This window comes from Salvia hispanica, chromosome 6, assembly GCF_029641045.1.
Source record: "Salvia hispanica isolate PSC_SH4W2 chromosome 6, Shi_PSC_v1, whole genome shotgun sequence".
Taxonomy (NCBI): Eukaryota; Viridiplantae; Streptophyta; class Magnoliopsida; order Lamiales; family Lamiaceae; genus Salvia; species Salvia hispanica.
Genome location: NC_142697.1, coordinates 35,819,935 through 35,832,103, shown reverse-complemented (window position 1 = coordinate 35,832,103; position 12,169 = coordinate 35,819,935). Strand labels below are relative to the sequence as shown.

General features: G+C 34.9%; 2 protein-coding genes across 2 annotated transcripts; both read left to right on the top strand.

Annotated features, from left to right (window-relative positions):
• The first annotated feature begins 1,330 nt into the window (after nucleotides 1-1,330).
• LOC125205362 (O-fucosyltransferase family protein) lies at nucleotides 1,331-7,994 on the top strand. Its single transcript, XM_048104244.2, has 10 exons — nucleotides 1,331-2,032; nucleotides 3,344-3,416; nucleotides 3,762-3,838; nucleotides 3,980-4,068; nucleotides 4,674-4,871; nucleotides 5,629-5,833; nucleotides 5,931-6,098; nucleotides 6,292-6,459; nucleotides 6,933-7,123; nucleotides 7,614-7,994. The coding sequence occupies exons 1-10, from the start codon at nucleotides 1,613-1,615 to the stop codon at nucleotides 7,768-7,770; spliced, it is 1,746 nt and encodes a 581-aa protein (XP_047960201.1). The 5' UTR covers nucleotides 1,331-1,612; the 3' UTR covers nucleotides 7,771-7,994.
• A 1,209-nt stretch (nucleotides 7,995-9,203) lies between these two features.
• On the top strand, nucleotides 9,204-10,885 carry LOC125205363 (myb-related protein 330-like). The gene is made up of 3 exons (XM_048104246.2): nucleotides 9,204-9,436; nucleotides 9,523-9,652; nucleotides 10,330-10,885. Exons 1-3 carry the CDS (start codon nucleotides 9,304-9,306, stop codon nucleotides 10,721-10,723), a joined length of 657 nt encoding a protein of 218 aa, XP_047960203.1. The 5' UTR covers nucleotides 9,204-9,303; the 3' UTR covers nucleotides 10,724-10,885.
• Nucleotides 10,886-12,169: the final 1,284 nt, after the last annotated feature.

Sequence of the window (12,169 nt, the reverse complement as noted above, 5' to 3'; positions counted from 1 at the left end):
AGAGTTTTTTAAATCGTGGATGGATGGAGTACTACTAGTAATTCCATAGTGACATAAACAAATTATTCCAATCATCCTAATTAAGACATTTGGGACGAACACATGAATTAATGCCTAATTAGTAAAGTAAAGTGGTGTTCAGTTTTCTAAATATAATATAAGATCTGAGTTGTGAGATTATTTTAGTTTGAGAGTATTGTCTATGACTAATTAACATGATTTTCCATCTAGGATTGAGTTGTGAGATTCAATCTTACAAACCAAATACACTACATATTTAATTTCGATATATAATTTTGTAAACCGAACAACTCCTAAAAGAGACGAGGAGTGATAGTTACAATATTAATGGACGGTGGAACATGCATTATAATATACTCCATCTGTTTTGCGGTAGTGGAAGCGTTTCTTTTTGACACACGAAATAAGAAATATTGTGTTAAGTGTAGTCAATAAAGTAGGAAATGAAAAAGGTAAAGATAAGAAGAGATAATATAATAAGAAAGATTAAAGTAAGAAAGAAGAATATATTGATTTTTTGCAATAAAAGGAAATGACTCTACTATTATAAATGTTATGAAATGTATTAAAATAACAAAAATGACTCCACTAGCAAAATAGATGAAGCATTGCTTTATCCTTCTCATTCAAATTGGAAAACACGTGTAAATTTGAATGAGATGGAGAAAATATGCATCAACGAAATGTTAGGTAAAATTGCATATGTCAAGTTTCGAGAGTTCTATGTAATTGAGAAAAGATATCCAAATAGATTTAGAAAAAGGCAAAAAGCATTACCAAATTAGTCAAACAAAATGACTAGTGAGAATCAGTTTATATTGACTAATAACATAAGAAAAACATAATTATTGCTCTTCTCTTAAAAAGTAATGACAAAAGAAAAATGGGAAAAGGATCATTATTGTCTTAATTAACATTTATAGGATGACATCTACCACGACCCATCTCTTCAATTCCAATTAATTAAGATCACCTAAATTCCTATTTCATTATTATATTCCAAACATTGTCTTAAACAATAATTAAGGAAGTCGATCTTTCATATTTCCATTCCCCCTTTGAATAATTGTGCGAAATTAACAATCTTTACTGTTAGCATTTAATTTATTCCATTCTTGAATTGTAAAAAGAATAAAAATTCCAGCACCTTTCATATTCCAATCTCCCTTCTGAACAAAAGTGCGCAATTAACAATTTTGATTACTAGCATTTGATTTAATTTAAATTTAGCTTTTCAATTGCATAAATGTAATATTACATTCTTGAATCTACTTTAACTTCCCACTAACCCCACCTCCATTAATGCCCCTTTCAATTGGGCTGTATATGTTTCCACACACAATTCAAAGTTTTTTACAACTTTAATTTTCACACACAACACACACTGCTACACCATAGCCAGCACAGCAAGTGATAGTTCAAGATTTCGAGTTAATCAGCAAAACCCATTAATCAATTCCGTTTCTTTTCCGCCATTGATGCAAAAGATCTGAGCTTTAAGCTCGATGCCCCCGCGCCGAAGCAGGGATTGGTAAAAAAATCCAATCTTTATCCCTTTTTCCTCGAGCAAATTGAGAAAGATTCAAGAATTATGCATGGGCTCAGCCGCCTGAGCAACGGCGCGAGCTCCCTATCTCCGCCGTCGTCGCCGCGCCACCGCGGCGGCCGCGTGAAGAGCCCCAGCTCGTCCCCCGCCGCTGTCGGTGGCTACGGCGGCGGGGCGGGGAGCTTCCGCGGCGGGGGGAGAGGAGAGCTGAAGAATGTGGTGGAGAGATTTGGGTGTTTACTGATTTCAGCAATGTATAGAAGGAGAGGAGTGCTTATGTTTGCTCCCTTGCTTTACATCTCTGGGATTCTTATGTATATGGGCACAATGGGGTTTAATGCTGTGGATAGGAGCGGCGGGGAAGTTTCCGATGCAGTCGGGCCGGGCTCGGTCTATCGGAGCCCGCAGGTTTTCGAGAAGCTGTGGCCTTTCATGGAGGCTGAGAGCAATCGGAGCTCTAATATGGTGATTGATGGTTTTTGCAATTCTTCAAAATTTGAGCTTCTGATCTTGTTTGTGTGGTTACTGTTGCATCATGTGTTATTGGTTAAGTACTTTTATGATGTGTTTGAGGGTATTTTGTCTGGGATCTTTACTTGGTTGTATTGTTTTGCTGATATATTAAGTGGATTGGATTAACGGATAGAGTTTAGTAGCCTGTTTTCTTAGGAATATGCATTCTTTACACTTTTACTTAGTATTAAGTTTACATTCAAAATGATATCTTGTATAGTTCAAATTTGTTATAATAGATTGTGAATTCACTGATGTTTTGTGAGTAGTGGTTAAGTAATTTGACGTTTTTGAGAGTATTTTGTTTGGGACTTTTACTTGGTTTTTATTGGTTTTCTTGATATATGAAGTGGATTGGATTAAGCAATAGAGTTTTGGCTATGAATTTGGTAGTTTGTTTGCTTAGGAATTTGCATTTGTATACATTTTTGCTTGGTAGTCTGTTTAGTTAAATCACCACATTCAAAATGATACTAGTTTGTATAGTTTGAATTTGTTATACATAGTGACTTCACTGCTGCATTGCGAGTACTGGTTTAAGTAATTTGACATTTTAGAGTATTTTGTTTGGAACTTTTACTTGGTTTTTATGGGTTTTCTTGATATATAAAGTGGATTGGGTTAAGCAATACAATTTTGGGCTATGAATTTGGTAGTTTGTTTGTTTGCTTAGGAATATGCATTTGTATACACTTTTACATAGTATTCAGTTTAGTTCACTATGTTCAAAATGATATTATCATATTTTGAATATGTTACAATAGATTGTGAGTTCACTGTTCCATATGAGTAGTGGTTAAGTTCTTTGAAGTTTTCAGACGTAGTTTGTTTGGGATTTACTAGTTTTATTTGATTGTCGTAACATAAATATGTTTGTTATTTATGAAGTGCATTCGATTAATCTCTCATAATTCGATAAGAAATAGAAATTTGGGCTAAGAATGAGTTGAATCAATATGAAATGAGTAAGTTAGATCACCACATTCAAATGATATATTACATAGTTTGAATTTATTAACTTTGGGACAGTACGATTTTTGAGGTAAGGTTAAGTTAATGCACAGTTTTACTACATGGTTCCGAGAATTTGCTATGTTTAGGGCATAGTTTGGTTGTCATAACCTTATCTACGACAAACTTCTACAATTGTTCTTTCCGGTCTTCTCATAGCATATACTCACAGCTATCACACAATGTCACAATCTAACGTCCCAAAATTTTTTAGTCCTGGGCCCTTAATTCTCTGCTTGACATTATATGCAGTTATTGAATGTTTGGAATCCGAAGCTGCGTCAAGGTTGGAAGCCTTGTATTAAGCAGACCGTTTCTCAACCAGGTTTGCATTGAGAATATCCTTTGATGAATTGATGTCAATTTTTTCTTGATCTTTCTTATGGAAGCATAAATTTGGTGGTTGTATCTTGTTGTAACATATGATTTTGTGGTATCATAGTGTTTGTTTATGAGTTGCTTGTAGCCGATGAAACTGATTATTCTGAGTAGTGTATACTGGTGAAAAATTTGTTTAAGTGGTCGTGCAATCAAAGACTCTATATAGATTAACTTGACATTTGTGCTTTGTGAATATTTTGTAAATTGTACTACTCCTTTACAAGCTTAGAGTAATTTTCTGTTTGGGATATTCTGCTAATGTAATATTCTTTACGTTTCATGTGTAAAGGCCTTTCAGAGTTGCCGCCGTCAAATGGTTACCTAATTATTGAAGCAAATGGGGGTCTAAACCAACAAAGATTATCGGTATGTGTGCTTGAATGCTAATGGTTTGTATAGAATTATTTGTTATGGTGGTTTCACCTACTTCTAATATCGTTCAATCATCTGTTCTTGATTTTTCATTATGTTACGAGAGGTTGAATGATTTCTCAATTCTCTGGACAGATATGTGATGCGGTGGCAGTGGCAGGTTTATTGAATGCTACACTTGTCATTCCCATCTTTCATTTAAATAGCGTTTGGCGAGATTCGAGGTGAGGAAGAAAGCCGTAGATGTGATAATTTGGAATGTGTGTTCATGCAGTCTTTCCTCTTTTATTTTTTTTATTTTTTCCTATTTATAGTATGCCTATCTAGTGATAATATATCAAACCAAACGAAATGGGACTAACACTTCGATGTTAGGCACGTGTGTATGTTACTGTGCAGCAATGACTAATACTATGTACTTCTGTTATTGTGTTAGCATTTCTCGGAAACTGTCTTGTTCTACACTCGTGATAGAATTTGTTGTCGAGCTCAAATGCACAATAAAATGCAGCAATCCCAATTGTATTGTGAATTTGTGATATAAATATGGATTATTTTTTAATTATAGTGAACTTTGACACTATGATGACTTTGTTGTCAAGCTTAGATGATTTGACTCGAACTATTAGGTGAAAAACGGATATAAGCATAAACTATATTCGTAAATTCGGGCTCAAAAGTTAACATGAGGTTAAACTTCGAGCTATAATTTAAGAATAACCTAAATCTAATAGTCTTGTTTTCAGCTAATCGCTGGATTCGCTGGCAGATAAAATTTCAAAATGTATGTTATTCATTGTAAGTTTGATATATTTTGATTTTTTTGCAGCAAGTTTGGTGATATATTTGACGAGGACTTCTTCATATACGCTCTTAGAAATCACGTTAATGTTATTAGAGAGCTTCCAGAAGATGTACTCCGCCAATTCGATAACAATATTAGCAACATCGTAAATTTGAGAGTAAAGGCATGGTCAAGCCCTAAGTACTATCTTGAAAGGGTTCTACCGAAGCTGGTTGAGTTAAAGTACGGATTTCTACCTTTTTTTTCTCTCATTATTATATTTCCTGCACAAACTTCCTCTTTGCCATTGTGATTACATAATCACCTATGTATATTCATCCCTATTAGTGAAAATATACAAAACTGTCCCAACATTTCATTTGTAGCATATCTTTGGATAGTGTAACAATCATGTCCGAGTCTCATTTTTCTCGCTGCGAAACCATGATCAAATGTACATTTAAGGCTGAGAATACTGCAAATATGTGCTTTGTAAAGTTCGGATTATGAATCCATGTAACCCTAGTGCGCCATGTTACTTTGTCCGAACGTTTAATACCGAACTCTTGCAATTTAATACATTAGGGCATTTTGAGAACAAGTGTTATACGTTTAGACATTTTTTGTATAAAGGCCTGTCCTATGATAATTATCATATACAGTAAATCTTTTCAAACTTGTGGAAACTCTGAGAGAGGGCTCGTTATTTGTTTTTCTTAGTTGTGCAGCAAATAGTCTCGATGTTCCACTATGATGTATGATATGCGAAATATGTATCATGTTTTCTTCGTCATGAAACGTGAAATTTCAAATCCCTACCTTAGAGAAATATCATTAGTAGGACACTTAAAAAAGTCGTATTTTCTGTTGATTAGTTTTTCAAATTATTCACATGCATTACTGTATATTCTTGACCTGAATTTGGTGTGCGAATCAAGTTATATATTTATCGAGAATAGAAAATATATTTAATGAAGTGGTTCCGATGATTGTGGGACAGGGCTGTCCGCATTGCGCCTTTCTCTAACAGATTGGCTCATGCAGTTCCTCCATACATCCAAGGACTTCGGTGCCTATGCAATTTTGAGGCACTCCGATTTTCAGGACCCATACGGATGCTAGCCGCAAAGATGGTCGATCAGATGGTTAAAACCAGTTCTAAAAGTGGAGGGAGATATGTGTCGGTGCATCTTCGGTTCGAAGAGGTATTCTCTTTGTCCTTGACGTAGCTATGGTCATTGTTGCCTTATTGTTTCCATATTGCAATTTATTCACTACAACCTTTGCATATTGTTATGAAAGGATATGGTAGCTTTCTCGTGTTGCAAATACGATGGAGGCGAAGAAGAAAAGCACGACATGGATATTGTTCGAGAGAGAAGTTGGAGAGGGAAATTTCGAAGGAGAGGTAGAGTGATAAGACCGGGTGCCAATCGTGTCGATGGAAAGTGTCCTTTAACGCCATTAGAGGTATCGTTGAGTCATATAAATAATGCTTTTTATAACAATAATGCTCGGTTCACAGTTAACACGAGAAAGTTACTTTTTACCGCAACACAACCGTTTATTAAATTCACAACTTTTCTGTGTATTACTCATACCAATTTGCTAGTTATTTCAAAAGTGGTAGTCATGTTTCATAGTTTCGTATCATATTTTGCAGGTCGGGATGATGCTAAGAGGCATGGGATTCGATAACACGACATCTCTATATGTCGCTGCTGGAAAAATTTACAAAGTGGAAAAGCATATGGCTCCTCTAAAGCAGATGTTTCCTGGTTTGGAGACGAAGGATACACTGGCCTCCCCCGAAGAACTTGCTCCTTTCGTGGTACTAGAAAAATCATACGTGCAAAGCTATGAATTTAAATACTAATCTTACACGTATATAGGATTGGGTTATTTTTATTGAAAAAATCTATTTTTCGTAAAAACTACAAACCTTGCACTAAACGTATAAAGCAAATGTTCCTTCATGTTCTTGTAAATTGCGCTCGTAATGGATTCAAATCCGGTTAAGTGAAATTAGGCTGTCACTTTTAGGTTAAGTTTTTAGTTTATCCTAATCCTGTAGATACTATACATAAAATTCTATTCTATTGCCAATATTTTAAATTTTGAAGAACTTAAGATTTAGTTACATAAGAATTATTATCTTATAGTATCAGATAAATAAAATCTCTATATATATTTAGCTACTAGACATTTTTATTGTAGTAATAGATGAATATAAGCTTTGAACGCATGTATAGAGATCTCGATTTCAGGATTTTGAAGTCTGTATTGCATTATCTTGCTATTCAGGGTCATTCGTCGAGATTGGCAGCTCTGGACTACACGGTTTGCCTCCATAGTGAGGTATTCGTCACAACTCAGGGTGGTAATTTTCCGCATTTCTTGGTCGGGCACAGACGCTACTTCTATGAAGGACATGCAAAGACGATTAAACCGGATAAGAGAAAGTTAGCTCAACTGTTTGATAGCCCTAACATCAGGTATTCTTTGTGACTTTGCTCGGCTCTCTTGCGCTTTACCTGGCTTTTTGCTCGACTAGTTAAGGAAAAATTGTCTTCTTTGTGTTAGTTTGATTATGATGAGACGATAAGCGTAACCATACACTTGAGACCGTTGGTGATTTATTGGCAAAATTTGTTTGAATACGATGTTTTTTTGTTTTCGTTAGCATCTACAGATGATTGCCACATATCATGAAAAATTAAAAATCTATGAAATATCGCGTACGAAAAGGTTTTTGATTCTTCTGAAATGTGGCGATCATCTGAAGATGCTATAGGAGATATTACACGATGATGTAACATAGGATCCGACTCTATTTTTGTTCATAATACACGAACTCGTCTGCAACCTAGGAAAGCGTATATTTGACCTAGTCGAAAATCTTGTTAAACATCGTATTCTCTCAATTCCTTGATCAATCCTCGTAGGCATCAAACGCTGTTAACTTCATACTCTTCGTCTATGCAGATGGCAAGATTTCCGGCACCAGTTGCACGATATGCTTCGCCACAATGATGTGAAGGGGAGCGAGGTGAGGAAGCCGAGCAGCTCCCTCTACATGCACCCGATGCCAGATTGCATGTGTCGGAGATCCGAAAACAGCAACGCAACGAGGTCTGCTTAGTCGAGCACGCGCACATAAATTCCCACATAAATGCAACACTTGATATAGTATACTAACATTTGATAATAGAGCATCATTCATCACTAATATATGTATGTATATCTATTCTTTACCTTGAAACGGCTCATGTGATTTGAAATACTATGCTGTTTGTGCTATTACTGTTATAATTAGTTTTGTAATAGAGCATTTTGTAATACAAGTACTAATTCTTTGTAGAGAAATGTTGTCCAACTGTAAATGGCTCCAATCTTGAATGGATTTCTCTAACATTTATCTAACCTTTGCAAGTATATTTTTTTTGCCAAATTTTGGTTTTTTCGTATAAACTTTATATATGAATGTTGATTCACTTTTCTTACTCATCTATATATTTACTAAATATTACTCCCTTCGTCCCTTTGTTGTTGAGTCGTAGGCCTTTTTTGGTTGTCCATTGTAGCTGAGTCATTTCCTATTTTGGCAAAAAACACCAACTTTTCTTATCTCTTACTTTACTATCTTTTACTTTATTCTCTCTTCTTCTCTCTACCTTTTTCCTTTTCTACTTTATTCTCTCTCCACTTAACTCACTTTTAAATGCAATTTCTTAAATCTGGTGCCGGAAAGAAACGCCTCTACTATAGAAGGACGGATGGAGTATTAAAATCCCTATCCAAAAAGTGTGAGCACACTTAGAAGGAACATCAAAGTGTAAATCCAATGTATGACAATGATTCTATTGGAGTTTGGTATTAAGAGTTTGGTATTGATCCAACTTTGTATTGATCCAATATGTTCCTTATTTTCAATTATGTTTCTTGCTCTCTTGAAAAAACTTATTAATCAAAACCTAAATGTTCTTGATGACGAACAACAACCAGCTAATAAATTGGGGTTTCGAGTCTACCTCATGTGAATTGTACTCTAAAAAAATTGCGTACGTTCTCGAAAGAAAATCAAGCCAAACTGTGAACCAAAATTAGTAAAAATCCAGTCCCTTCCCTTTTCCACTAGTAAAAATTCGATGGTCCAGACATATTGACATGTTCGTAATTACATAAATCTCTCTCTATCTTCCAATTATCTATCTTATTGTGATCGACTAGACGTACCATATGTCAGTGTGTTCAAACCATTAATTTTTTTAGTCCTCCCTCACCCTACCCCACCATCCCCTACCCACCATGGCCACCCTATTAATTGAAGCAGATGAAGATAGCCCATGTGGGACATACAATCTTTAATGCTAATTAACTTCATAATCACTTCATGATGTGAAACTCACACGACACTTTACTAATTTTTGCATAATAGAGCCCACATCACACCACAATGCCAACTATTCTGTTAAAGTGTACCTACTCACCAAATCCAACCCCATCCATTAACTACTTGTCTTTCTCACCAACTTGGTCAATTCCATCTCTCTCTCTCTCACACACACACACACACACTTATATAGTACATATATAAATATACATCATATTCTTCTACATCCTCATAGTCCCATGTTTATAGATAAGAAATTGATTAGATTTCAATTTTGAAGAAATGGGGAGATCACCTTGTTGTGAAAAAGCACACACTAACAAAGGTGCTTGGACTAAAGAGGAAGACCAGCGTTTGATCAGCTACATCCGAGCTCACGGCGAGGGCTGCTGGCGTTCCCTTCCTAAAGCTGCAGGTACAACCCCCTCATGCATGTCTCATGATCAAGCCTTTTTTCTCTGTCTTTCTTTTTAATAAAAAATTTGTTTTGTTTTTATTTAGGATTGTTGAGATGTGGCAAAAGCTGCAGATTGAGATGGATAAACTATCTGAGGCCTGATCTCAAGAGAGGCAATTTCACCCAAGAAGAAGATGATCTCATTATTAAATTGCATAGCTTGCTTGGAAATAAGTATGCCTCTCTCTCTCTCAAGACTAAATGTAGCTTTTTTTTCATTTGAGAATTTCCAGATTTAATCTTGATCACATTTTTCCCTTTTTTGATGCTATTCTTGATGAAATAGTATAACTTACTAAGCATTCCGATTTTAATTATTCCATACTAACTTTGTCCACTGCCAAAAGTCTCGACACAGTCGACAACATAAATTTTAATGTAAAATTGATAAAAACGATTGTTTTGTTCTGATTTGTTTATTTTATTGAAGGATGCTCCTCTTAGAATCGTTTGATTGGTTATGTTTTGCTTAGGTGTGATTGGTTTTGTTTGATCTAGTTGATTCTTGTTATTAATATTTAAGAATGATTACTAAAAAATGAATCACCTCTAATTAGGGTGGGAAATTTATATATAAAAAAAGTGACTATTTTTATGGACGGCCTAAAATAGAGAAACATAACTATTGATTATCAAAGGAACCCCCTAATTCGAAACTTAATTACATTTGATTTTGCTAATGACGTCGGATTCCAACCACATTTAAATTGGTTTTCGTGCAATTGGGCGAAAATTGAACTTATTAACAAAATAAGATTAAATTAAATGCTCTATAATAATCTTCCAATTATTTAATAAAATGAATTTCTTAATTCTAACAAACATTTAAAATTCAAATGATTGTGTCACAGATGGTCATTGATAGCCGGGAGATTGACGGGAAGAACGGACAACGAAATCAAGAACTACTGGAACACGCACATCAAACGCAAGCTTCTCAGCCGCGGCACGGACCCACAAACCCACCGTCCCATCAATCCGGCCGCGAGCATCAACTTTCGGAGCTCGCCTGCAGCCAAAGAAAACACCTCCTCATCAGCTGACAACACCAAGTGCAGCAGCACCACCACAGAGGAGTCCCTGCCGCCGCTGCCGGAGGAGGAAAGCGGCGGCGGTGGGATTGATTTGGAGTTGTCTATAGGGATCCCATCTCAGCCAAATGAGTATAGGAAAAGTGCTTCTTTCAATTTGAATTCATGCCATGATTTCTTGAGGCTAATGGATTATACAGTTGCTGACAAATAGTAGTAATTGATTTCTATAGGTTTAGATACACTTTTTAATTTTGTGATGTGTTACTTATGTATGTATGTATGTATTTCAAAGAAAAAAAAAAGTTGTTTTGGGATAAATCTAAATGAAATTAATTAGTCAAGATGATCATGAGTATGATCTCTTGGAAGGAAATTAGTGATTACTAATTAATCATGTATTGGAGATCTGTTTATCAACCTTATTCCATGGTTTAATAGCAAATTAGTTTGTGGTTATCATTGAAATCAAATTCGTTATGGCTCATATGTCTCGGTCAGTGGCGGATCCAGGATTCATAAACGGATGGGGCGAAATATATACTAGTACGTTGGTTTAGGGCGAAAATGACAATTTTTTTTTATTTTCGGGACATTTTCCGCCAATGGTCTCGGTGCTCGGTGCTCGTCTAGATCCACCAGTGGTCTCGGTGCTCGTCTTTACTTTTTCCCTCTTTTATATTTCAATCACTTTTTCTTCTCATGTTTTTATCAATTGCACATTATCAGGATATTTTTTCGTGTACACATTATCGTTCTCCGCCCTAAGTATAAAGAAATTAGATTTAGTGTGTGAGTTGATTTAGTGGTAAAATGATAATATCTATGATCAAATGTCTCAGGTTTGATTTCACCGTAGCCATCGTTAATTAAGAATTGATGTTCCATTCTAGCCATTAATTAAAACATCAAAAGGGAGTACTATATTCATGACTAAATTTTAACTATTATGCCCTTACACAAAAAGTTTAGCAAATGAAAGTTATGTTGATGAAATTTGGAAGTTCATTATGATGAAAACATGTTAGGTAAGAACATGAAAAAGAAAATACGAAGTCAACTAATGATCTCAAAGTTTTAAGTAAGTTGTTAGCAATAATACAGGTTAATCAATGGTAATGATCTTGATGCACTCAACACGTAAGAGGGAATAATTATTTTTTTAGTGTATACGGTTCATCTAATCACATGGCCTATGTTTTAAATTGTTACAAAGTCTGTAGAATTAAATTTTTATTCATGATTAATTACGACCGGCATTAATTCTTTGATGCAAATGAAACTTGTAGGAGAGGACTATAATCTACCTATATTTAAATTAGCAAAAGTCAATGGAAATAATCATTTTATCAACATTAAATCGACTTTTCAGATTCTGTGACATACATAATATATTGCTTCCAAAAATTGAACTTGTATATTCATTTTATTATTAAATTTTCTTCTATGTTTAGGGTCTCGTTTGAGTGAGAACGTTACCGTTGGTCTCTAATTATCATTATTTTCAAATTTATTTTGTTAAGTACTCCATAAAGTAGTAATAATTAAAATGAGATTATGATTCCAAAATGATTGGTAGTAGTAGTAAATAATCTCTTGTGGAGCATGCATGTGTTGAATGATTTGAATAATTGATTCAGTATTTATAAAGCAATTTAAA

Excerpts from the sequence above, each read along its gene's own strand:
- LOC125205362 (XM_048104244.2), top strand. The coding sequence starts at position 1,613 with ATGCATGGGCTCAGCCGCCTGAGCAACGGCGCGAGCTCCCTATCTCCG. Across the intron at positions 2,033-3,343 it reads GCAATCGGAGCTCTAATATG|TTATTGAATGTTTGGAATCC; the intron begins GTGATTGATGGT and ends CATTATATGCAG. Across the intron at positions 4,069-4,673 it reads AGCGTTTGGCGAGATTCGAG|CAAGTTTGGTGATATATTTG; the intron begins GTGAGGAAGAAA and ends ATTTTTTTGCAG.
- LOC125205363 (XM_048104246.2), top strand. The coding sequence starts at position 9,304 with ATGGGGAGATCACCTTGTTGTGAAAAAGCACACACTAACAAAGGTGCT. Across the intron at positions 9,437-9,522 it reads TTCCCTTCCTAAAGCTGCAG|GATTGTTGAGATGTGGCAAA; the intron begins GTACAACCCCCT and ends GTTTTTATTTAG. Across the intron at positions 9,653-10,329 it reads CATAGCTTGCTTGGAAATAA|ATGGTCATTGATAGCCGGGA; the intron begins GTATGCCTCTCT and ends ATTGTGTCACAG.